The sequence below is a fragment of the Salmo trutta genome, chromosome 6 (genome assembly GCF_901001165.1).
Source record: "Salmo trutta chromosome 6, fSalTru1.1, whole genome shotgun sequence".
NCBI classification, from domain to species: Eukaryota; Metazoa; Chordata; class Actinopteri; order Salmoniformes; family Salmonidae; genus Salmo; species Salmo trutta.
Genome location: NC_042962.1, coordinates 21,187,400 through 21,211,722, shown reverse-complemented (window position 1 = coordinate 21,211,722; position 24,323 = coordinate 21,187,400). Strand labels below are relative to the sequence as shown.

General features: G+C 42.5%; 2 protein-coding genes across 3 annotated transcripts in view; one reads left to right on the top strand and one right to left on the bottom strand.

The window, feature by feature from the left end:
* Nucleotides 1–17,635, top strand: part of LOC115195642 (vesicular, overexpressed in cancer, prosurvival protein 1) — a 92,289-nt gene extending 74,654 nt beyond the window's left edge. The window contains exons 4-5 of the mRNA XM_029755720.1: nt 5,279–5,412; nt 15,119–17,635. Of these exons, the coding sequence (XP_029611580.1) occupies nt 5,279–5,412; nt 15,119–15,300 (316 nt within the window). The 3' untranslated portion in view covers nt 15,301–17,635. The remainder of the gene's footprint in view (nt 1–5,278; nt 5,413–15,118) is intronic.
* A 614-nt stretch (nt 17,636–18,249) lies between these two features.
* lancl2 (LanC lantibiotic synthetase component C-like 2 (bacterial)) overlaps nt 18,250–24,323 on the bottom strand; it is a 62,760-nt gene continuing 56,686 nt past the window's right edge. For both annotated transcript variants that reach the window (XM_029755717.1, XM_029755718.1), the window contains exons 9-10: nt 24,188–24,260; nt 18,250–19,043 (exon numbers count right to left, since the gene is read on the bottom strand). In XM_029755717.1, the coding sequence (XP_029611577.1) occupies nt 18,967–19,043; nt 24,188–24,260 (150 nt within the window). In that variant the 3' untranslated portion in view covers nt 18,250–18,966. The remainder of the gene's footprint in view (nt 19,044–24,187; nt 24,261–24,323) is intronic.

Here is a 24,323-nt window from a genome sequence, read left to right as displayed (position 1 = left end):
ATGACTACCTCATCTTTGTACCCCACGCATACAATGATCTGTAAGGTCCCTAAGTCGAGCACTGAATTTCAAACACCGATTCAACCACAAAGACCAGGAAGGTTTCCCAATGTCTAGCAAAGAAGGGCACCTAATGCAGACATTGAATATCCCTTTGAGCATGGTGAAGTTATTAATTACACTTTGAATGGTGTATCAATACACCCAGTCACTACAAAGATAAAGGCGTCCTTTCTAACTAAGTTGCCGGAGAGGAAGGAAACTGCTCAGGGATTTTACCATGAGGCCAGTGGTGACTTTTTAAAACATTTACAGAGTTTAATGGCTGTAATAGGAGATGATGGAACAGTTACAGGATGAATCAACATTGTCGTTACTCCACAACACTAACCTAAATGACAGAGTGAAAAGAAGGAAGCCTATACAGAAGAAAAAATATTTAAAAAAAACATGCATCCTGTTAAAAATACGGTACTAGAGTAAAACTGCTAAAAATGTATTTAGCTTTGTCCTGAAACAAAAACGTTATGTTTAGGGCAAATCCAACACATCACTGAATAACACTCTTTTTTTTCAAGCATGGTGGTGGCTGCATCATGTTATGGGTATGTTTGTCATCAGCAAGGACTAGGGAGTTTTTTAGGGGGAAAAAAGGGAATAGAGCTATGCATAGGCAAAAACCTAGATGAGAAGCTGTTTCAGTCTGCTTTCCAACAGACACTGGGAGACGAATTCACCATTCAGCAGGACAATAACCTAAAACACAGGGCCAAATCTACACTGGAGTTGCATACCAAGAGGACATTGGATGTTCCTGATTGGCTTAGTTACAGTTTTGACAAACTGTTTTTACATCCATTGAGAATGACAATAGTTCCTCAATGTATTTGAAAATCTTTCCAGCTCTCTCCCTTCTGATAACCATTCAGCATGATAGGGGAAAATGTCATGCTCTGATCCAGTGGAAACGTCATAAAATAGGCCTACCTGATGTCCTCTTATCCCTTGTGCAAATAGCCTACAGCTGTGTCTGTCTTGAGCTCACAAGCCCTGGAAACTCTGAGGGCCCAGAATATTCTATTCAATGCTGCAGGTTTTCTAGCTGGAGTTGATTCATGTTCGTTGCAGACAGGCCATGCGTAGCCAATGTGATTTCTAGGATATTTATTTTAATCAGGATATTTTCTACCTGCAGGCTGCATTGTTTTTATTTGTTGGCTTTATGTAGGCTATTTTTACGGAGTTGACAATGGCAATAAAAGTTACTTTTTAGGTTTGTTTCATTTTCATTTAGATTTGGATAGAATTTTGATTAACCACATGACAATTAATTTGAGATATGAAGACATTATTATAAATTAAATGAAACTGTGCCACGAAAATGTGCATATGAAAACCATAACTGGCACGCAGATCGGTATAAATTGTAAGATAAATTGGCATTCCACACTCGAAAGGTTGCCGACTCCTCGTGTAGCCTATACCGGCAACTTCAGGAGAGTAATGGCAGAATCTGCAAAAGCCAGCAAGAGCGAGAGGAGGATGGTCGGGTCAGGATAAGCTTTGAAGGGGTTTTCTTTATTTTTACTGTTTTCTACATTGTAGAATAATAGTGAAGACCTCAAAACTATGAAATAACACATACGGAATCATGTAGTAACCAAAGGAGTGTTAAACAAATCAAAATATATTTTAGATTCTTCAAAGAAGCCACCCTTTGCCTTGATGATAGCTTTGCACACTCTTGGCATTCTTTCAACCAGCTTCATGAGGAATGCTTTTCTAACAGTCTTGAAGGAGTTCCCACATATGCTGAGCACTTGTTGGCTCCAACTCATCCCAAACCATCTCAATTGGGTTGAGGTCGGGTGATTGTGGAGGCCAGGTCATCTGATGCAGCACTCCATCACACTCCTTCTTGGTCAAATAGCCCTTACTCAGCCTGGAGGTATGTTTTGGGTCATTGACCTATTGAAAAACAAATGAATGTCCCACTAAGCGCAAACCATATGGAATGGCATATCGCTGAAGAATGCTGTGGTACAAATGCTGGTTAAGTGTGCCTTGAATTCTAATTAAATAACCCAACAATGTCACCAGCAATGCACCCCAATACCATCACACCTCCTCCTTCATGCTTCATGGTGGGAACCACACATGCGGAGATCATCCGTTCACCTACTCTGCGTCTCACAAAGACACCACTTTTGGAACCAGAAATCTCAAATTTGGACTCAGCAGAACAAAGGAGAGATTTCCACCGGTCTAATGTCCATTGCTCGTGTTTTTTGGCTCAATCAAGTCTCTTATTCTTATTGGTTTCTTTGCAGCAATTCGACCATAAAGGCCTGATTCATGCAGTCTCCTCTGAACAGTTTGATGTTGAGATGTGTCTGTTACTTGAACTCTGTGAAGCACTTATTTGGGCTGCAATTTCTGGTGCAATTAACTCTTAATGAAATTATCCTCTGCAGCAGAGGTAACTCTGGGTCTTCCTTTCCTGTGGCGGTCCTCATGAGAGCCAGTTTCATCATAGCACTTGATGGTTTTTGCGACTGCACTTGAGGAAACTTTCAAAGTTCTTGACATTTTCCCAGTTAGACTGCATGAATCAGGCCTTCATGGTCAGATTGCTGCGAAGAAACCACTAATAAAGGACACCAATAAAAACATGTCTTCACTATTATTCTACAATGTAGAAAATAGTAAAAGTAAAGATAAACCCTTGAATGAGTAGGTGTGTCCAAACTTTTGACGTGTGTGTGTGTGTGTGTGTGTGTGTGTGTGTGTGTGTGTGTGTGTGTGTGTGTGTGTGTGTGTGTGTGTGTGTGTGTATATATATATATATATATATATATATATATATATATATATATATATAGTGTTCACAAACTATAGTTTTGGCAAGTCGGATTGGACATGTACTTTGTGCATGACACAAGTAATTTTTCCAACAATTGTTTACAGACGGATTATGACACTTATAATTCACTGTATCACAATTCCAGTGGGTTAGAGGTTTACGTACACTAAGTTGACTGTGCCTTTCAACAGCTTGGAAAATTCCAGAAAATTATGTCATGGCTTTAGAAGCTTCTGATAGGCTAATTGACATCATTTGAGTCAATTGGAGGTGTACCTTTGGATGTATTTCAAGACCTACCTTCAAACTCAGTGCCTCTGCTTGACATCATGGGAAAATCAAAAGAAATCAGCCAAGACCTCAGAAACAAAATTGTAGACCTCCCCAAGTCTTTGGGAGCAATTTCCAAATGCCTGAAGGTACCATGTTCATATGTACAAGCAATAGCACGCAAGTATAAACACCATGGGACCACACAGCCATCATACCGCTCAAGAAGGAGACGCGTTCTGTCTCCTAGAGATGAACGTACTTTGGTGCGAAAAGTGCAAATCAATCCCAGAACAACAGCAAAGGACTTTGTGAAGATGCTGGAGGAAACAGGTACAAAAGTATCTATATCCACAGTAAAACGAGTCCTATATCGACATAACCTGACAGGCCGCTCAGCAAGGAAGAAGCCGCTGCTCAAAACCGCCCAAAAAAAGCCAGACTACAGTTTGCAACTGCACATACGGACAAAGATCGTACCTTTTGGAGAAATGTCCTCATGGTCTGATGAAACAAACATAGAACTGTTTGGCCATAATGACCATCGTTATGTTTGGAGGAAAAAGGGGGAGGCTTGTAAGCCGAAGAATACCATCCTAACCGTGAAGCACGGGGGTGGCAGCATCATGTTGTGGGAGGTGCTTTGCTGCAGGAGGGACTGGTGCACTTCACAAAATAGATGGCATCATGAGGGAGAATAATGTGGATATATTGAAGCAACATCTCAAGACATCAGTCAGGAAGTTAAAGCTTGGTCGCAAATGGGTCTTCCAAATGGATAATGACCCCAAGCATACTTCCCAAGTTTTGGCAAAATGGCTTAAGGACAGCAAAGTCAAGGTATTGGAGTGGCCATCACAAAGCCCTGACTTCAATCCTAGAGAAAATTTGTGGGCAGAACTGAAAAAAGCGTGTGCGAGCAAGGATGTCTACAAACCTGACTCAGTTCCAGCAGCTCTGTCAGGAGGAATGGGCCAAAATTCACCCAACTTACTGTGGGAAGCTTGTGGAAGGCTTCCCAAAACGTTACACCAAGTTAAACAATTTAAAGGCAATGCTACCAAATACTAATTGAGTGTATGTAAACTTCTGACCCACTGGGAATGTGATGATAGAAACTAAAGCTGAAATAAATGATTCTCTCTACTATTATTCTGACATTTCACATTCTTAAAATTAAGTGGTGATCCTAACTGACCTAAGACAGGGAATTTTTACTTGGATTAAATGTCAGGAATTGTGAAAACTGAGTTTAAATGTATTTGGCTAAAATGTATGTAAACTTCCGACTTCAACTGTATATTGTGTGTGTGTGTGTTAATGGAACTATTTCTTGAGTTGGAGTTGGTATCCTGTCGGAAGGAAGCAGGATGTTTTAGACTATTCCTGATATAATGTATAGTGCCCCGTCTACTCAGGTTCCTCAAATGTATATTACACACGTGTAATTGCACATTTTACCTAATCATGTCTTTTTATCCTTTTTCAGATGGAGGTTTTAGGTATATGTGATGTACTTGGTGTAATCACAGACATAATTCCGCTGCTAAATCACGCTCCTGCTTTGCCGTTTTGTCTGATCAGCTGTCTGGCTGCGGCGTTGACAAGTCATTTAAATCTTCGAGATTGATGGTGATACGTGTTTTACAATTCATCTGCACTGCCTCAATATCCTCTCTCTCAATTGAGAAGTTACAGTGGCTCCTAACTAAGCTGCTAAAATGAGAAATTCATAGGGTCTTTTGGTGCAGTCTTTAAGTAGATTACTGCTGGACTGTTTGGGATGCTGGTCCCCTTCCCTCCCCTTTCTGTTTTGGGATTTAAATCTCTGGCTGGCACACTATAATCCCAATGAAAATCGGTGGGCAAACTCTCATTGCCGGTCGCAGTGAAAAAAGTAACATTGAAAAATGCTTTTTCTGCAAAAGGTGCAAAATATAAAAGTGAGTATAGTGTTTACGTTTATTCACCCTCCACTGCTCCCGCCCTCACGGCTAATCGGTGGCTCCAATTGGTCCAGCAGCAGTGTCTGTTAGGGATGTTACTGTATGACCTTATGACCTCAGACACTTTGATCAGTGGAGGTCACAGTGCATCCAGGATCTGTGCTTATCAAAAGATCTTGAACTAACTCTCTCTCGCCAGGCTGATGCTGATGATGGGGGTGCTGTTCTGCTGCGGAGCGGGCTTCTTCATCCGTAGGCGCATGTACCCCTTGCCCCTCAGTGTCGAGCCCGCCTTCAACGTCTCCTTCACCAGGCAGCCTGTATCCACGCCAGGTCAGTAGACAAAGACACACACGTGTCAACATCACACTGCACTTGATTTTCAAAAGTAATTTACACTTGCGCTTTGTTTTAGGAGTTTTATCCCTTAGATATTTGGGTTATAAATGGATTTAGTCTTAAGCCCTTAATGTGTACCTGTATGTGCAACTTTGTGCAATGTTGTTTTGTTGGTGGAATATGCTGATAGTAAGCCTGTTGTTTTGCCATGTTGAACAAGACAAATAGATCTGTCAGTATTGGAATATCAGTTTTCTAAAATCCAATGAGGTTTCATTCTGATGAATGTCTCTGAAGTAGACCGATTCTAAGTGCCAATTACCCCACTGAGCTATCTGCAGTGACAGCTTTACTGGCCTTCACAGTGCTACAGGTGATAATATACCCAGGTGTGTGTGTGTCTGTGTGTCTGTCTGTCTGTCCTAACTTCTATCAAATAAAAAGTTGGCGGAGCCGCAAGGGTATTTATTTACATAGTGAATCCGGAAGAAAAACAACCGTACTGCCATCCAAAGTATACATTATGTGGACATATTAAAAACAACGCTGCCCCATCAACAGCTCAATCCAAAATGGTGTCCCCCCCCCTGATTACCGTAGCTCTGGTCCTTATCCCAGCATACCCGGAAGCTACAGAGACGGAGAGAGTGGAACAGAACCAAACAAACAACGCGCTCATCCATAACATTGATAAGTACATTAAACGTTGCTTAAATGAAAAATGAACGCTTGTCTGTATATCCTTCCAGGCTTTTTCTTTTCTTGACTTTATATTGTGATTTGCAACTTTCATAAATTAGTTGCATTAACGCCACTGACCTCGTTCGTCTTTCAGTCACCCACGTGGGTATAACCAATGAGGAGATGGCATGTGGGTACCTGCTTCTATAAACCAATGAGGAGATGGGAGAGGCAGGACTTGCAGCGCGATCTGCGTCAGAAATAGAACTGACTTCTATTTTAGCCCTTGGCAACGCAGACTCTCATTGGCGCGCGCGAGCAGTGTGGGTGCAATAATTGAATGATATAGATTTCTAAATTTATTTTGCAACGCTCGCGCACGCGACGCAAGCGGTGAAGTCAGCCTGTAAAAGTACACGGCCATTAAGGCCAGATCATTCTTCAAGATGTTCAAATGTTCATGGATGACCAGCAGGGTCAAATAGTAATCACAGTGGTTGTAGAGGGTGCAACAGTTCAGCACCTCAGGAGTAAATGTCAGCTGACTTTTCAGATAGAGAGACAGACAGACAGACAGAGAGTCAGACAGAGAGTCAGACAGAGAGTCAGACAGACAGAGAGACAGACATAGAGAGAGAGAGATGGACATAGAGAGAGAGACGGACATAGAGAGAGAGACGGACATAGAGAGAGAGAGAGAGACGGACATAGAGAGAGAGACAGACAGACAGAGAGAGAGAGAGACAGACAGAGAGCGAGACAGACAGAGAGCGAGACAGACAGAGAGCGAGACAGACAGAGAGCGAGACAGACAGAGACAGACAGACAGAGACAGAGAGACACAGATGGCTCCAAAAGCTTTTTGGAGTGGGTCTGTGGACTTTTCCAAGTGAATATTGAAGTCATCAAAAATGTGAATGTTATCTGCCATGACTACAAGGTCCGATAGGAATTCAGGGAAGACCTGTAAACAGTAGCTATAAAAAGTGATTGAGAAGGCTGCATAGATTTCATGACTAGAAGCTCAAAAGACAAAAATGCATTAAGTTTCATTTTTTTTATTTTATTGAAATTTGCTGTTGTAAATGGGATGCGTGGGGGATATGGTCTCTAGTGTAACCAGGAAGAGGCGCCTCATTTAACACAGTACATTTATCAGGCTTGAGCCATGTTTCAGTCAGACCAATCACATCAAAGTTATGATCAGTGATTCGTTTATGACTGCCTTGGAAGTGAAGGATGTAACATTAAATAGTCCTAACATTAAGCAGGCAAGGCTTTGTCCTGTTTGTGGGGGATTCCCAGAAAGAGGGCCAGTTTTCTACAAGTTCTATCTTTTGGGAGGGGCAGTTTTCAACCAGCGATTGAGTTGTGCGAGTCTGCTGTAGAGCTCATCACTCCCCCTAACTGGGAGGGGGCTAGAGAAAATGTGTCGATGCCGACCATTCTTTCTAGATAAGTTACATGCTGAAGTTATGTTGCGCTTGGTGACCTTTTGACTCTTTCACCCTAACATTGTTGGTGTCACCGTGGATACCAATATCCCTATACTCTCTACACTCGCCAGTTTTAGCCTCAGCCAGCACCATCTTCAGATTAGCCATTACGTCGGTAGCCTTGCCCCCTCGTAAACAATTTATGATTGCTGGATCAACCTTTTTAAGTCTAATACTGCGAGTAATGGAGTTGCCAATGACTAGGGTTTTCAATTTGTCAGAGCTAATGGTGGGAGGCTTCAGCGGCTCAGACTCTTTCACAGGTGGAGGAGAGACCTGCGAAGGCTCTGGCTCTGACTCCGACTCACTGCTTAGTGGGGAGAACCGGTTGAAACTTTCTATCGGCTGAATGAGCGACTCCGGTTGAGCATTCCGAAAGCATTTCTTTCCAGAAGCCTTGAGAAAATTGTCTGGCTGCGGGGACTGTGCAGGGGGATTAACACTACTGCCTGTATTTACTGGTGGCACAGACGCTGTATCATCCTTTCCTACTCTTAAATTGCACTTGCCTAACGATTGCATCTGAAGCCGAGCTTGCAACTCGGGTATCCTCCCCATAAGGCGATAGTTCTCCTGTATATTAAGTGTACAGCGATTGCAATGAGAGGGCATAATGTAACTTAGCGTTCTTTTTTCCGGCCGGAGGAGGTCCTGCAGATCTATGTCCAGATAACGCGTCCGGGGTGAAAAAGTAGAATAAAAAATGTAGTGAGGACAAAACTAAGACCTTGGTAAACTTCTTAAAAACAGTTATTAAGAGTAAAAAGCGAAAACGTTTGGCAGGTAGCCAAGTAGCAACAAAAAACACAGCAGTACAGAGACAACACAGAAGTGCCTTGTGTGTCGTGTGTGTGGTCATTTAATCAGGCCTAATTATGTTCATTTCATGTGCAGTGAGATAATTAAAATGGCTGCTGATGAGATTGTGTGCTGGATAACCAACAGATATACACACACACACACACACACACACTCTGAATCCAAGTAATGTATTTAGGCTAAATGAATGTGTATGGTTTTAGTTTCCAAGGCTGCTGATTGCGAACTCTGCAGCATGGGTTGGAGACAGACTGTTATTTTCTCCTAGTACTTCATTTCAATTCCCATGGCAACTTTACAAATTGGTGTGTGTTCATGCTGCATAATGCATTGCAGAATGTTGGTGTTCACCAGGATACACACACACATTTTAAATACTTTATTTCAATCCACCAATCAAATGTACATAAAAAAAGGATCCTAACATTTCAAAGGTCCCTGTATGCATAGACACTCAAGGGTACAGAAAGCATCTCCTCCTCCAAACAGCTAGGCTGCCCACGACAGCTGAAGCAGAGCAGTACCTAGACAACTGGTTTGCCCTAGCCTTTGGCAGGCCCACAATCTGGAGACACGTGCACATGCGCACACACAAACACGCACGTTTGATTTACTAACCTTATGGGGACCAAACAATTGATTCACATTCAAAGTCCTATTTTCCCTTAACCTAACCTTAACCCTAATTGTAACCCTAACCCCTAAGCCTAAAATAGCCTTTTTCTTTGTGAGGACCGGTGAAAAGGCCCCACTTGTCTGAAATTTCCTTGTTTTACTATCCTTGTGAGGACTTCTGGCCCCTACAAGGACAGTAAAACCACCCAAAAAACACACACTTGATGTCAGTGTTGTCTCTTAGTTGTGGGAACAGTGTGTGGGATGTTTGTTATAAATATTTGATGTGTTGCTTCCTGTGACAGAACACAGTGGGGGCTGTGAGCTGTTTAGAAGGAGGCTGAAAGAGAACTGCTGTCCTAGTGTCAGACCGTTTTACTTTCTGAAGGCATTGTAGATGATTGTATTGGTACCCTTGACTTATTTCACATTTTGTGTTGCAGCCTGAATTAAAAATGGATTAAATTGATTTTTCTCTCACCCATGTACACAAAATGCCCCCATAATGACAGTGAAAACATGTTTTTAGAAATGTTTGCTAATTTATTTCAAATTAAATACAGAAATATCGAATTTACATAAGTATTCACACCCCTGAATCAGTACATGTTAGAATCACCTTTGGCAGCGATTACAGCTGTGAGTCTTTCTGGGTAAGTCTCTAAGAGCATTGCACACCTGGATTGTACAAAAGTTTTTTTTTTCGTTTTTTTTTTTTTAGCATTGCTAGACGGCCGTTTTCAAGTCTTGCCATAGATTTCCAAGCCGAATTTAAGTAAAAACTGTAACTAGGCCACTCAGGAACATTCAATGCCGTCTTGGTAAACAACTACAGTGTCTATTTGGCCTTGTGGTTTAGGTTATTGTCCTGCTGAAAGGTGAATTTGTCTTCCAGTGTCGGTTGGAAAGCAAACGGGAGCAGTTTTTTTTGTTGTTGCCTGTGCTTAGCTCTATTCAGTTTATTTTCATCCTAAAACCTCCCTAGTCCTTGCCAATGACAAGCATACTCATAACATGATGTAGATACCACCATGCTTGAAAATATGAAGTGGTACTCTGTGATGTGTTGTTAGATTTGCCCCAAACAACGATGTGTATTTAAGACATAAAGTAAATTTCTTTGCCACATTTTTTGCAGTTTTACTTTTAATGCCTTAGTGCAAACAGGATGTGTGTTTTTGTAGATTTTTATTCTGTACAGGCTTCGTTTTCAGTCTGCCATTTAGGTTAAAACAGAGTTTAATGGCTGTGATTGGAGAAAACTGAGGATGGGTCAACAACATTGTAGTTACTCCACAACACTAAAGTCACCATTGGCCTCATAGTGAAATCCCTGAGTGGTTTCCTTCCTCTCCGGCAACTGTGTTAGGAAGGATGCCTTTTTCTTTGTAGTGACTGGTTGTATTGACACACCAACCAAAGTGTAATTAATAACTTAACCATGCTCAAAGAGATATACAATGTCTGCTTTTTTTATTACCCATCTACCAATAGGTGCCCTTTGCGAGACATTGGAAAACCTCCCTGGTCTTTGTGGTTGAATATGTGTTTCAAATGTACTGCTCAACTGAGTACCTTACAGATAATTGTATGTGTGGGGTACAGAGATGAGGTAGTCATTAAAAAATCATGTTAAATACTATTATTGCACACAGAATGAGTCCATGCAACTTATTATGTGACCTGTTAAGCAAATGTTTTACTCCTGAACTTATTCAGGCTTGCTGTAACAAAGGGGTTGAATACTTATTCACTCCAGACATTTCAGCTTTTCATTTTTAATGAATTTGTAAAAAATTCTAAAAATATAATTCCACTTTGACATTATGGGGTATTGTGTGTAGGCCAGTCACACACAATCTCAATTTAATCCATTTTAAATTCAGGCTGTAACACAACAAAACATGTCAAGGGTTGTGAATACATTCTAAAGGCACTGTACATGTACTGTAGGCAAAATGTCTTGGTAATGGTTTGTTTGTGTTGAATGTAGGCGTCTGTACTAAGAATCGAATTATCTAACATTTTTTTGATAACAAAATTGTGGAACAAGGTGAAGGGTGTGAATTCTTTCTGAAGGCACTGTATATTTGTTGTTATGCTCCATGACCGTCCTCTTCAATGATGACGGCCAATGATGCAACGCCCGCAGTGAAGTGGAAATAGCAGCCAGGGTGGGGGATGTGTTCCTTCATGTCAGAAAAGTTTTTGGTGTGTTGTTGCTTCCTCAGTGTGATGGGAGTGTTTAGAAGTGAGATTCAAACCTTCTGGTTCTGATGAGATTGTGTGCTGGGTAACCAACACACACACACACAGCTGCTCTAAATCCAAGTCATCTATTTAGGCTAAATTAATGTGTATAGTTTTGGTTTCCAAGGCTGTTGATTGCAATCTTGGCAGCATTGGTTGGAGGCAGACTTTTCTCCTAGTACTTATTTTCAATTTCCATGGCAACTTTACAAATTGGTATGTATGCATGGACACTCAAAGGGTCAGAAAGCACTTCCTTCTCCAAACAGCTAGGCTGCCCATTACAGCTGAAACAGAGTAGTAACTAACCAACTGATTTGCCCTAGTCTTTGCCAGGCCCGCAATCTGGAGGCCATGCACTGCAAACCTGTGTACGTGGCCGAGACACAGACACGCACGCACTCACTCACATAGACGTTTGCTTAACTAACCTTGTGGGGACCAAACAATTCATTCCCATTCAAAATGCTATTTCCCTCACCTTAACCCTAAACCTAACCCTAATTCTAACCTTAACCTTAATTGAAACCCTAACCCCTAAGCCTAAAATAGCCTTTTTCCTTGTGGGGACCTGCGAAATGTCTCCACTTGTCCGAAGGATAGTAAAACCAAAAACACACATACTTGTGTGACCATTGAGAGCTTCAAGTTCCTTGGTGTCCACATCACCAACAAACTAGAATGGTCCAAACACACCAAGACAGTCGTGAAGAGGGCACAACAAGCCTATTCCCCCTCAGGAAACTGAAAAGATTTGGCATGGGTCCTCAGATCCTCAAAAGGTTCTACAGCTGCAACATCGAGAGCATCCTGACTGGTTGCATCACTGCCTGGTACGGCAATTGCTCGACCTCCGACCGCAAGGCACTTCAGAGGGTATTGCCTACGGCCCAGTACATCACTGGGGCAAAGCTGCCTGCCATCCAGGACCTCTACACCAGGCGGTGTCAGAGGAAGGCCCTAAAAATTGTCAAAGACCCCAGCCACCCCAGTCATAGACTGTTCTTTCTACTACCACATGGCAAGCGGTACCGGAGTGCCAAGTCTAGGACAAAAAGGCTTCTCGACAGTTTTTACCCCCAAGCCATAAGATTCCTGAACAGGTAATCAAATGGCTACCTGGACTATTTGCATTGTGTGCCCCCCCAACCCCTCTTTTACGCTGCTGCTACTTTAGTCACTTTAACTATACATTCATGTACATACTACCTCAATTGGCTCGACCAACCATTGCCCCCGCACATTGGCTAACCGGGCTATCTGCATTGTGTCCCACCACCCACCACCCGCCAACCCCTCTTTTACGCTACTGCTACTCTCTGTTTATCATATATGCAGTCACTTTAACCATATCTACATGTACATACTTCCTCAATCAGCCTGACTAACCGGTGCCTGTATGTAGCTTCGCTACTGTCATTTTTCACTGTCTTTTTACTGTTGTTTTATTTATTTACTTACCTATTGTTCACCTAATACCTTTTTTTGCACTGTTGGTTAGAGCCTGTAAGTAAGCATTTCACTGTAAGGTCTACACCTGTTGTATTCTTAGTTGTGGGAAAAGTGTGTGGGATGTTTGTCATAGATAGTTGATGTATTGCTTCCTGTGTCAGTGGAGGCTTTGAGCTGTTTCGAAGGAGGCTGAAAGAGAAAATACTATCCTTGTGTCAGACCGTCTTACAATCATGTATATTTTTTGTTATTCTCCATTACCATCCTCTTTAATGATGACAACCAATGATGCAACGCCCGCAGTTTAAATAGAGACAGGTTGGTGGTGGATCTGTTCTTTCATATCAGAGAAGTGTTTGGTTTGTTGTTTTCGCAGTGTGATGGGTGTGTTTAAAAGTGAGTTCCAAACCTTCCGCTTCCTAAACCTTTCATCCGACTGGTCTCAAGACAACTGGGTCACAGTTGCCACCCTTATCCCACAAATTAGTTGAATTAGTTGTCAACAAGGTAGAAAATCACCTCACACAACATCTCAGAAATAGTGTATAAATATCGCTGACTCTGGTCAACTTGAACAAATCATCATCACTATCATTTGGCCTTTTCCCCCAGACTAAATCCTACTGATGGCAAAACTCCAGTCACAGCAGTTTCCTTCGCTTCTCTTTTTCTGCTTATTCAGAACGAAGTCGACTGTAAACAAATAGGATGCCAGCAATATGACCTCTCAACTTCCAGCTGTTGCAGAATGACCAGTAGGAAAGATGTCTGGTGACATTTAATTTGCACATTCAAAATGAGCTAGTCACGCATTACCCGGAGGGGTCCAACCAACCTGCTTGTACTGTAGCTTGTCTATTTTTTACCACCACCTTTCCTTCCCTAGTTAACCATCTGGTATAGAAATAAAAGAGCTAGAGATGGTGCTTTCGTAGGTGCTCTGTCATTGAAAGTGAGTTTATTGAGGCTGCTTCAAATCATGTATGATATTTTTTTACAATTTTATTTCACCTTTATTGAAACAGGTAGGCCAGTTGAGAACAAGTTCTCATTTACAACTGCGACCTGGCCAAGATAAAGCAAAGCAGTGCGACAAAAAACAACAACACAGAGTTACACATGGGATAAACATGAAGGGGCGCATGGACCTTGTAGCTGTAAATCATGATTGACCCAGGTTAGAAAGGCCTCTAGGTTTCTCCTGGATCTATCCAGAGAGGAACAGAACCCGTCCTCCACCTTGGCCTGCCGGTGTAGCAGCACGATGTGTTGCTCGTCGTTATCGGTGTCCCCCCAGGAGTCACTGAGAGTAGAGAACCGCACACTCTTTCGTTACCGTGAAACGTTTTATGCTTCAACCCCTCCATCTGCTTTACACAGAAGATTTGAGGAGGGAGGATGAGTAGAAGAGTGGATGAAGTTAATGAAAGAGAGATGTTTCCAGAATTCAGGGCTTTGTTGAGTTGAGACATTAGTAGAAATGTTAAGCGAATCAGCGAGCTCCACAGTCACTGGCCCTTTGACTCCTAAACTTTTCCAAGAGACTTCAAACTGCTATTCGGACTGAAAAGTAGGTCACCTAATCACACTGCCAGCTTTCCCAACGAAAGCTATTTGAAAGGGCAAAAATAAATGGGATCGTTCATTATATCATTCAGTCATGCAGAAAATTGTATTCAGTGCTCCAATAATATCTGGACGTTTAATTTCATTCTTGAGTTCGATGGCTATGGAGTTCCAGACACTGGAGAAATGAACATGAGGGAGAACACTGTCATTTCTTTTGTTTTGCTCTCACTGGGTTGTTGTGCGTCACAAAGCATCAATAAACCTATTAACGTGGCTTATTCCTTTCATGTTTATATCAGGGAACATGGAAAACAAATTGTAAGTGTTCATTCAGAATGGGTTTCCAAATTGAATCATGTGTTATTTTCAATCAGTTCAGAAATTGACTTTCAAGTAGTGGTACAGATGATTGGGCTGCCAAGTGTATTATGCTTCATCTCCATTTTGAAAACAATCAAAAGACAGCTTTTTGTACAGCAAAGTTTGATTGTAATGGCAATGATTACAGTAGTGCCTGGTGCACTGTTGTGTTTTTTTAAGGAAACAGGAAATGCAAATGAGCATGCAATCACCAGACCCACACACATTAAGTAGTTCCACAAATCACATCACACACACACACACACACACACACACACACACACACACACACACACACACACACACACACACACACACACACACACACACACACACACACACACACACACACACACACACACACACACACACACACTTTTGTTCACAGAATGTATATTTGTACCACACATTTGTAAAAAGATGATTAACAGTTATCGCTCTCTGTCTTCCCCATGCAGTATCCCAGCAACCTGGCATGGTGGGCTACGGTGACCCTGGCATCATGACATCACCCCTTACCCCCACCTACCCCATCCAGCCCGGCCCTGCCCACATGAGCGCCTACCCTCCACCGCCCTCGTACTGCAACCACCCACCTCCGCCCTACGAACAGGTGTTCCGGACACCAGAGAAGAGGTAAAGGCTGCCAGTCACTGCGGCGTCCCCTCCGTTTCTTCTCCTTCATGGTGACCTCATCACGAGCAGAACAGACAGGACAAGGAGAGGAGGGGACATTTTACAATCTGTCTGCCACTGTTATACCTTCACCATCAGCCCAAGTCCTAGGGACAAGATACAGACAACCACCTTTAGAGACAAACTGCCTTCTGGGGACCTGTGCTGCAGGCGGTGGTCTTCTGGACAAAGACGGGCTGAATTTATCGCCGTATCTCCATGGCTTGGATTTCACTGTCATTCACCCTTCCTCTATCTTGCCCACTTTTTTCACAAAAGCATAACTTTCCACCTCAGTCTTTTCTGCTGGCAATGCCATCTTGATGGGCATGGTCTTGCCTGTGACTATGATATGTACTGAGTCGCTCACAGACTCCTGTAGATGGGTGTTCATGCCACAGACACCAAACTGTGGAAGTTGATGCCGAAAGCTTACCCAAGATCAGCACATTGCTTTTAGATGAATATCGATTCAAGTAAACATTAGGGTAGAGAAACTGATCCAGGAACAAGGGCATAAGACCAACCACTATCTAAACTGTACAGGAGCAATAGCAAATTTGAATTGAAAGACACCTTGGAGAAGTTGAAAACAAAAGGCGTTTATATGGCTTAAAAGGTTCAAAGACTTTCCTATTATGAGGCTGAATAATTGGGCTTCTCTCTGTTGCTGCCTGTGTTCGCCTAACACTGAGAAAATGTTAGACAATAAACACTTGTCAGGATGCGTTGCGCAAATTGTGCCCATTTGCTGTGAAGGGAAAGGAAACCGACCTGGATTTATCAGACCTATTATGTGCGCTGGAGAGAGAGGTAATTATGAGAGGCCGATTTGTTTGCAGCGTTTCATTCACATTGTGGATGCATGTGTGTATTCCTGTGGTGCTGACTGTGGCGATTCGGCGCTCTGGATCAGGACACCACAAAGTGGCAGGGAATGCGTAGTTCAGTTGGTAGAGCATGGCGCTTGCAACACCAGGGTTGTGGGTTCGATTCCTATGGGGGACCAGTACAAAAACAAATGTAGGAAAAATGTATGGACTCCCTACTGTAAGTCACTCTGGATAAGAGCGTCTGCTAACTGACTAAAATGTAAATGTAGAATCAAATCAACCAGACGGACCCCCAATTGAGACCAAGTCACGTGGTTTCAAATGACAATTTCAGTCAGTGGCTGCATGGGTATGGTGAAACCTACCACAACTCTACCTACGCCATATTCTCTAAGCATCCATTTCCACTCGAAGCGAGATGTGATCCCCATAGAAGTTCAGCCATGGTTCTCAGAGAGACTTGAGTTTGTACAGTAAGGAGCTCAACCAGAATGAGGATTATCCCAAAACTATATGTTTGTTTCACACACGCACGCAGGTTGCAACTGGATTACATTTTGCATATGGGAAGCTTTTCTGACTGATGGCCCACCCCAGTGACACTGCTTACTTATGGATTCTCAATTTCTGTGCTGCAATAATCTCTAGACAAAGTAGTGGTAGTCACAAAAGCTATCTGTACTCTTTCAGTAGCCTAGTTCCTCAAACACGATGTACCATCTGTTCGCCATTTAAACATCGCACATTAGAGTGTTAACGGCCAACTGGTTCTGCGTAGGTAGGTACAGCGCTGTACACATTTACTGTGGTAAAAATGGTTTCCATGTATGAATCTGAAACCCTTTTGCATTTCAGAGAATACAAAATGGTTTGCTTTCACATAAACAAGCGATCAAGCTCACATGTAGAATGTGTATGTGTAGTAGAGTGCCCATGTCCCAATGGTTGACCAAGTCCTAAAGCTGGCACTGACCATTTGGGTGAAAGTACCAGGATATGTTCTTCTGTTTACACTTATTTGTCAGAGTGGATCAGGCACTCAACCCCTCCACAAAGGCAATCATGTGGAAGTGTCCTAAGATAGGGAGTTGACTCTTTTCTGAGCAGGATATGGGACATTACCATCTGTTAAAACAGATCTTAACTAACCACCCAGTGTTAATGATACAACTGTCATTGACTTGGAATGTCCTTGAGGTTAGCCGGCAAACTGGGTACGTAGACACTATTACAGCAGAACCAAGGAAGGAGATCTAATTTATGGTAAGTGTTACTATTGGATGTTGTGTATAAGTTTGGCTAATATGATCATTTAACTATGCAACCAAGGTTTAAAATGTAATTTGTAGAGCTAGAGTTAGGATTTGCTTTTACTGTTGTACCAGACGGTTGGTTTTTGCCATTTTACATTCCAAAAAAATAGAAATGATCCATCCATGAAATGGTTAATAAAGTTTCCTTCCGATAGAAGTTAGTGTTTATTTATTCACTTTAAAGTTGTCCGTGACTGCCTTCTCACTGTTCAGTCGTGCTTTGAGATGGAAGGTTTTATACTTGGATGTCATATTTGTTTAATGAAAATATTATCATCTGGAAGGAAAACTGTTCCCCTCAGATAAAATGTAGACCAAGTGAATGAGTCACTCCCTAAACATTCTATAGAATGGTATCCTCCTCTCTTGCTTGTATTCTTACATAAAATCAGCCAGAAGCCACATTTCTCCTCATTAACTTGTATTGCACCGTTGTAGTCATGTAGTTCAATACCACTGCAGATAGAAATACTCAAACACCGAGTCATCCCAGAATGTTAGCTTTGGGTGACTTAACAGTACATATAACTCCAGGCAATGGCAGTCCTAACTTGGAAGTGATAGGTGGGCGTAATTAATATTTATGTAACACTCACATTGGCCTGAGGTGGCTTTCTAAAGAACACTAATTGGCCAAACCCCGTTAGACTTCCTCCTACTCATATGTTAAATAAAGCCATCTGTTCGGTACCTCATATTGAGATGCACCACTTTGACTATTGACCATTGTTTTCCACCCCCAAAACCAAACCTAAGCAGTCAGTCCTCTAAAAGGCAGGTAAGAATGCATTTTATTTAAGACGTTGTACTGTAATCACTCGGTAAGTCAGCAATTGAAGCCCAGTTTATTGTACAACATTCATAATGTAACGCTGTTCGCCTGAGGGAAACAATATCCATGGGAAAAGGTCAAAGCGGCATTTAACAAAAGTCCTCTCTTCAGCACATTAACCAAATTGAAAATGGGACAAAACACAGTGACATACAAAAAGCCACTCCAATTTACTGTTAGACATTAACATTTGACTGACACGCACATTCCAAGGCAAATACATGTTTTCTGATGTCCCCATGCAAAGATAATTAGTCTCTAGGGAAGAGGGAGTAGCACTAAAAACTGGTGTGAGACAAAGATTAGACATCACATACAGAGAAGGAGATATGGATAGGCATGCAGAGGCAAAGATCCACTAACAAAACAGCATTTTCTTCCCATTCACAACAAAACCCCAACACACACACACACAGCGTTTACAGAGTTAAAGGCCTAGGGCTTTGGGGTGTTTTTCCTCCGTCCATGTGTCTGAAAAACCGGAGCAGGGGACAGCAGCCCTCCACAGGTTGCAGTTCTGGGCTGAGGGTTCCCTTCGTCAAGACGCCAGGGGTCCATCACACCCCAAACCCCCTCATCCAAGAGCCCTGCTCATCGCACTCTCCCAAATGTTCAGAATGAAAGGGGGATGAGGTCCGTCTACGACCCAAAGGTTAAAGTTCAAATGCAGGGAAGCAGGAAGACTCAGGCTGGGTCAAATCTGACAGGTAGTGGATAGCCCCGGCCATACCTGGATAAGAGAGAATGGTTTATTTCAAATTCAATAAGGCGACGTTACATGGTATCAACAGCAGCTAATGCTGAATTATTTCACAATTTACAACAGTCAAATACACAAGAAATCAATCAGCAAAATCTAGAACTTTAAAACACATATTTGCTGTGAGTAAGGATGGAGAAAGAAACCAGGGTCTCATTACAACCTAGGGTTGGGCCGTATACTGTATGCCAGGGTATTCTGAAATACCCACTGATTTTCCAATACAGTTTAATCAATTAAAATGTGTACATTTTAAATAAATACCTGCAGTCAACTTGTGCATTAGGTAATAGATAAAGCAGACCACGTTAATCGCTTCGCCTGTTAGATTATTTTCTATTCGTGAGGTGAGTCACTCCTGCAGTGCAACTTAAGTGAGGTGATCAAGTTACACTTGTAAAAATACAAAACTGAAATACCACATTTACATAAGTATTCGGACCCTTTACGCAGTACTTCGTTGAAGCACCTTTGGCAGAGATTAGAGCCTCGAGTCTTCTTGGTTATGACGCTACAAGCTTGGTGCACCTGTATTTGGAGAGTTTCTCCCATTCTTCTTTGCAGATCCTCTCAAGCTGTCAGGTTGGATGGGGAGCGTTGCTGCACAGCTATTTTCAGGTCTCTCCATAAATGTTAAATCAAGTTCAAGTCCGGGCTCTGGCTGGGCCACTCAAGGACATTCAGAGACTTGTCCCGAAGCCACTCCTGCGTTGTCTTGGCAGTGTGCTTAGGTTCGTTGTCCTTTTGGAAGGTGAACTTTCGCCCCAGTCTGAAGTCCTGTGCGGTCTAGAGCAGGTTTTCATCAAGGATCTCTGTGTACTTTTCTCCGTTCATCTTTCCCTCAAATCATGACTACTCTCCCAGTCCCTGCCACTGAAAAACATCCCCACAGCATGATGCTGCCACCACCATGCTTCACCGTAGGGATGGTGCCAGGTTTCCTCCAGACGTGATGCTTGGCATTCAGGCCAAAGAGTTCAATCATATTTTTATCAGACCATGGTCTGAGAGTTCTTTAGGTGCCTTTTGGCAAAATCCAAGCAGGCTGTCATGTGCCTTTTACCGGAGGAGTGGATTCCATCTGGCCACTGTTCCATAAAGGCCTGATTGGTGGAGTGCTGCTGAGATGGTTGCCCTTCTGGAAGGTTCTCCCATCGCCACAAAGGAGCTCTGTCAGAGTGACCATCGTGTTCTCGGTCACCTCCCTGACCAAGGCCCTTTTCCCCCGATTGCTCCGTTTGGCTGGGCGGGCAGCTCTAGGAAGAGCATTGGTGGTTCCAAACTTCTTCCATTTAAGAATGATGGAGGCCACTGTTCTCTTGAACCTTCAATTATGCAGAAATGTTTTGGTACCCTTCCCCAGATCTGTGCCTTGACACAATCCTGTCTCGGAGCTCTACGGACAATTCCTTCGACTCATGGCTTGGTTTTTCGCTCTGACATGCACTGTAAACTGTGGGACCTTATATAGACAGGTTATATGTCTTTCCAAATCATGTCCAATCAATTGAATTTACCACAGATGGACTCCAATCAAGTTGTAGAAACATCAAGGATGATCAATAGAAATAGGATGCACCTGAACTCAATTATGATTCTTAGAGGAAAGGGTCTGAATACTTATGTAAATAAAGTTAAAAATAATGTAATATACATTTGTAATGGGGAATTGTGTATAGAATGAGAGTTTTAGAATAAGGCTCTAAGGTAACAAAATGTGGAAAAAGGGAAAGAGTCTGAATACTTTCCTGAATGCACTGAATATAACTATTAACTTAACTATCTACAGTGAGGGGAAAAAAGTATTTGATCCCCTGCTGATTTTGTACGTTTGCCCACTGACAAAGAAATGATCCGTCTATAATTTTAATGGTAGGTTTATTTGAACAGTGAGAGACAGAATAACAACAACAAATATCCAGAAAAACGGCATGTCAAAAATGTTATAAGTTGATTTGCATTTTAATGAGGGAAATAAGTATTTGACCCCCTCTCAATCAGAAAGATTTCTGGCTCCCAGGTGTCTTTTATACAGGTAACGAGCTGAGATTAGGAGCACACTCTTAAAGGGAGTGCTCCTAATCTCAGCTTGTTACCTGTATAAAAAGACACCTGTCCACAGAAGCAATCAATCAATCAGATTCCAAACTCTCCACCATGGCCAAGACCAAAGAGCTCTCAAAGGATGTCAGGGACAAGATTGTAGACCTACACATGGCTGGAATGGGCTACAAGACCATCGCCAAGCAGCTTGGTGAGAAGGTGACAACAGTTGGTGCGATTTTTCGCAAATGGAAGAAACGCAAAAGAACTGTCAATCTCCCTCGGCCTGGGGCTCCATGCAAGATCTCACCTCGTGGAGTCGCAATGATCATGAAAACGGTGAGGAATCAGCCCAGAACTACACGGGAGGATCTTGTCAATGATCTCAAGGCAGCTGGGACCATAGTCACCAAGAAAACAATTGGTAACACACTACGCCGTGAAGGACTGAAATCCTGCAGCGCCCGCAAGGTCCCCCTGCTCAAGAAAGCACATATACATGCCCGTCTGAAGTTTGCCAATGAACATCTGAATGATTCAGAGGACAACTGGGTGAAAGTGTTGTGGTCAGATGAGACCAAAATGGAGCTCTTTGGCATCAACTCAACTCGCCGTGTTTGGAGGAGGAGAAATGCTGCCTATGACCCCAAGAACACCATCCCCACCGTCAAACATGGAGGTGGAAACATTATGCTTTGGGGGTGTTTTTCTGCTAAGGGGACAGGACAACTTCACCTTAATCCCATAGAAAATCTGTGGAGGGAGCTGAAGGTTCGAGTTGCCAAACGTCAGCCTCGAAACTTAAATGACTTGGAGAAGATCTGCAAAGAGGAGTGGGACAAAAACCCTCCTGAGATGTGTGCAAAACCTGGTGGCCAACAACACGTACGCTCCCTTTTCCCATTCCTGCCTGAATTAATCTTCCACTGATAAACAGTCTAGTAAAAAATATTGCAGCAGTTTAATTTTATTAGTAATATATGGGCCCATGTTGACTCTACAACCTAGACGTGGCAGCAACTGGTTGCCATGGAGATGTGGCGGTAAAACGCCAGTCAAGACATTTCATGTGGCTGCACACAACACGTGGAGGGGATGGGGGGACAAAGCTGGCATAGGGAAATCTCACCAGTGGACCAATGGCAGAACCAAACAGAGGCCAATCATTGCCAAACTGAAGGTAACCTACAGTGCCTTTGGAAAGTATTCAGACACTTTGACCTTTTCCATATTTTGTTACGTTACAGCTTTATTCTAAAATTGAGAATCATTTTAAGGATGATCAATGGAAACAGGATGTACCTGAGCTTGAGCCTCATAGCAAAAGGTCTGAATACTTATGTAAATAAAGTATTTTTGTTTTTTTGAATAAAAAAATGTTTTTGCTTTGTCATTATGGGGTATTTGTGTGTAGATTGCTGAGGATTTGTATTTATTTCATCAATTTTAGAATAAGGCTGTAACGTAACGAAATGTGGAAAAAGTCAAGGGGTCTGACGTCTGAATACCTACCGAAGGCACTGTAATTGCCACTCTCAGATTATTTGGACTGTGCCCGTTGACAAGTTTTATGATGTAAGATCAGCCTTTCCTGACCAGCTGCTAAAGTTATCAAAGTTGACTTCACACCCTCACACAACATTTATCAGATTATAATTATAGGGGGGAAAAATGATGATTAAAATATTAAGTCAATTGTCACCCAGTCATAGTGAGGCAGAGAGCTTTAAGTCCCAGGAAGGTTCAGAGAGGTAAGAGCAAAAGCCTCACTAGCTCATTAAACATGACGTAGTGCAGAAGTCGTTTAGAGTGCACTTTTATTTCCTAAATACATTGTTGTCAAATAATTCCACATGCCATGGAACATCAGAATTGCTAACAATGTGTTAATCGTGTGTGAAATTTCCAGTATTGGGTCAATCTCTCAATTGTATTAGCAGACAGCATGTGTGACATCTCTCAGTTCAATTACAATGAGAGAGCAGGGCTCCTCAAATCTCATTAATAGAGAGGTACAGAGGCTCCTCTCTTATCTCCCTATTTTACTACACTGAATGAGGGATGAGTCTAGTGGTGGAAAAAGTACACAATTATCATACTTGAATAAAAGTAAAAAGTTAAAGTATATGTAATAAATCAAATTCCTTATATTAAGCAAACCAGATGGCACGATTTTATTTAATTTGTAAATGTACCGACACAGAGGGCCACACTCCAACACTCAGACTGTCACGCCCTGCTCCCGCTCTCCCTCTCTGGCGCTCGAGGGCGCCAGGCTGCCCTTCATTACGCACACCTGTCACCATCATTACGCGCAGCTGCACTTTATTGTACTCACCTGGACTCCATTATCTTGTTGATTACCCCCTCTATATCTGTGTGCTCCTCCGTTTATTCCCTGTGTCAGCATTGATGTCGGTATTGTTCCCCTGTCCAAACGCTGTTCCTGTTCTGTTTCATGTCCGTTGTTTCATTAAAATGTTCACTCCCTGTACCTGCTTCTCGTCTCCAGCGTCGGTCCTTACAGAATGCTGACACCACTAAAAGAAGCAGCAGGGAGTTTTGGTTTTTATTTTTGGTTGGTGATGTTGGGTCCGGGTGCCGTCGCCGATGGAACCAGGGGTGCCTCAGCTAGCTAGTGGGGCTTCCACACTTTAGCTAGCTCGAGAGGTCTTCTTTCCTTGGTGGGCTCGGCAGGCGCCCACCCCACGTCATGCTTCAGCCGGTCCAACAGTCTTGAAGCAGTTCCCACATATGCTGAGCACTTTTTGTCTGTTTAACACTTTTTTGGTTACTACATGATTCCATATGTGTTATTTCATAGTTTTGATGTCTTCGCTATTATTCTACAATGTAGAACATAGTAAAAATAAAGAAAAACCCTTGAATGAGTAGGTGTGTCCAAACTTTTGACTGGTACTGTACATATGTAAAGCAAATTCAGTCTGCATTTTCTCTTAAATTACAGAGTGGTTATTACATTGATTGAATGGGAAGAAGAGAAGGTAGGAAAATGTCACGTATTTTGGGGATGTTTCTGTCTGCTTAAGGGGTTTAAACATAAGTTTCACCTTCAAACAGAGAGTACGGTCTGTCTGGGATTCTGCAGCCGTGGGTTCCGTAGTCCAGACACCACTCAGCAAACTGGGAAAAAATGAGGACCAATGTGATTACCGGAACATAGGGTTGAACATGAAAGACAATAGA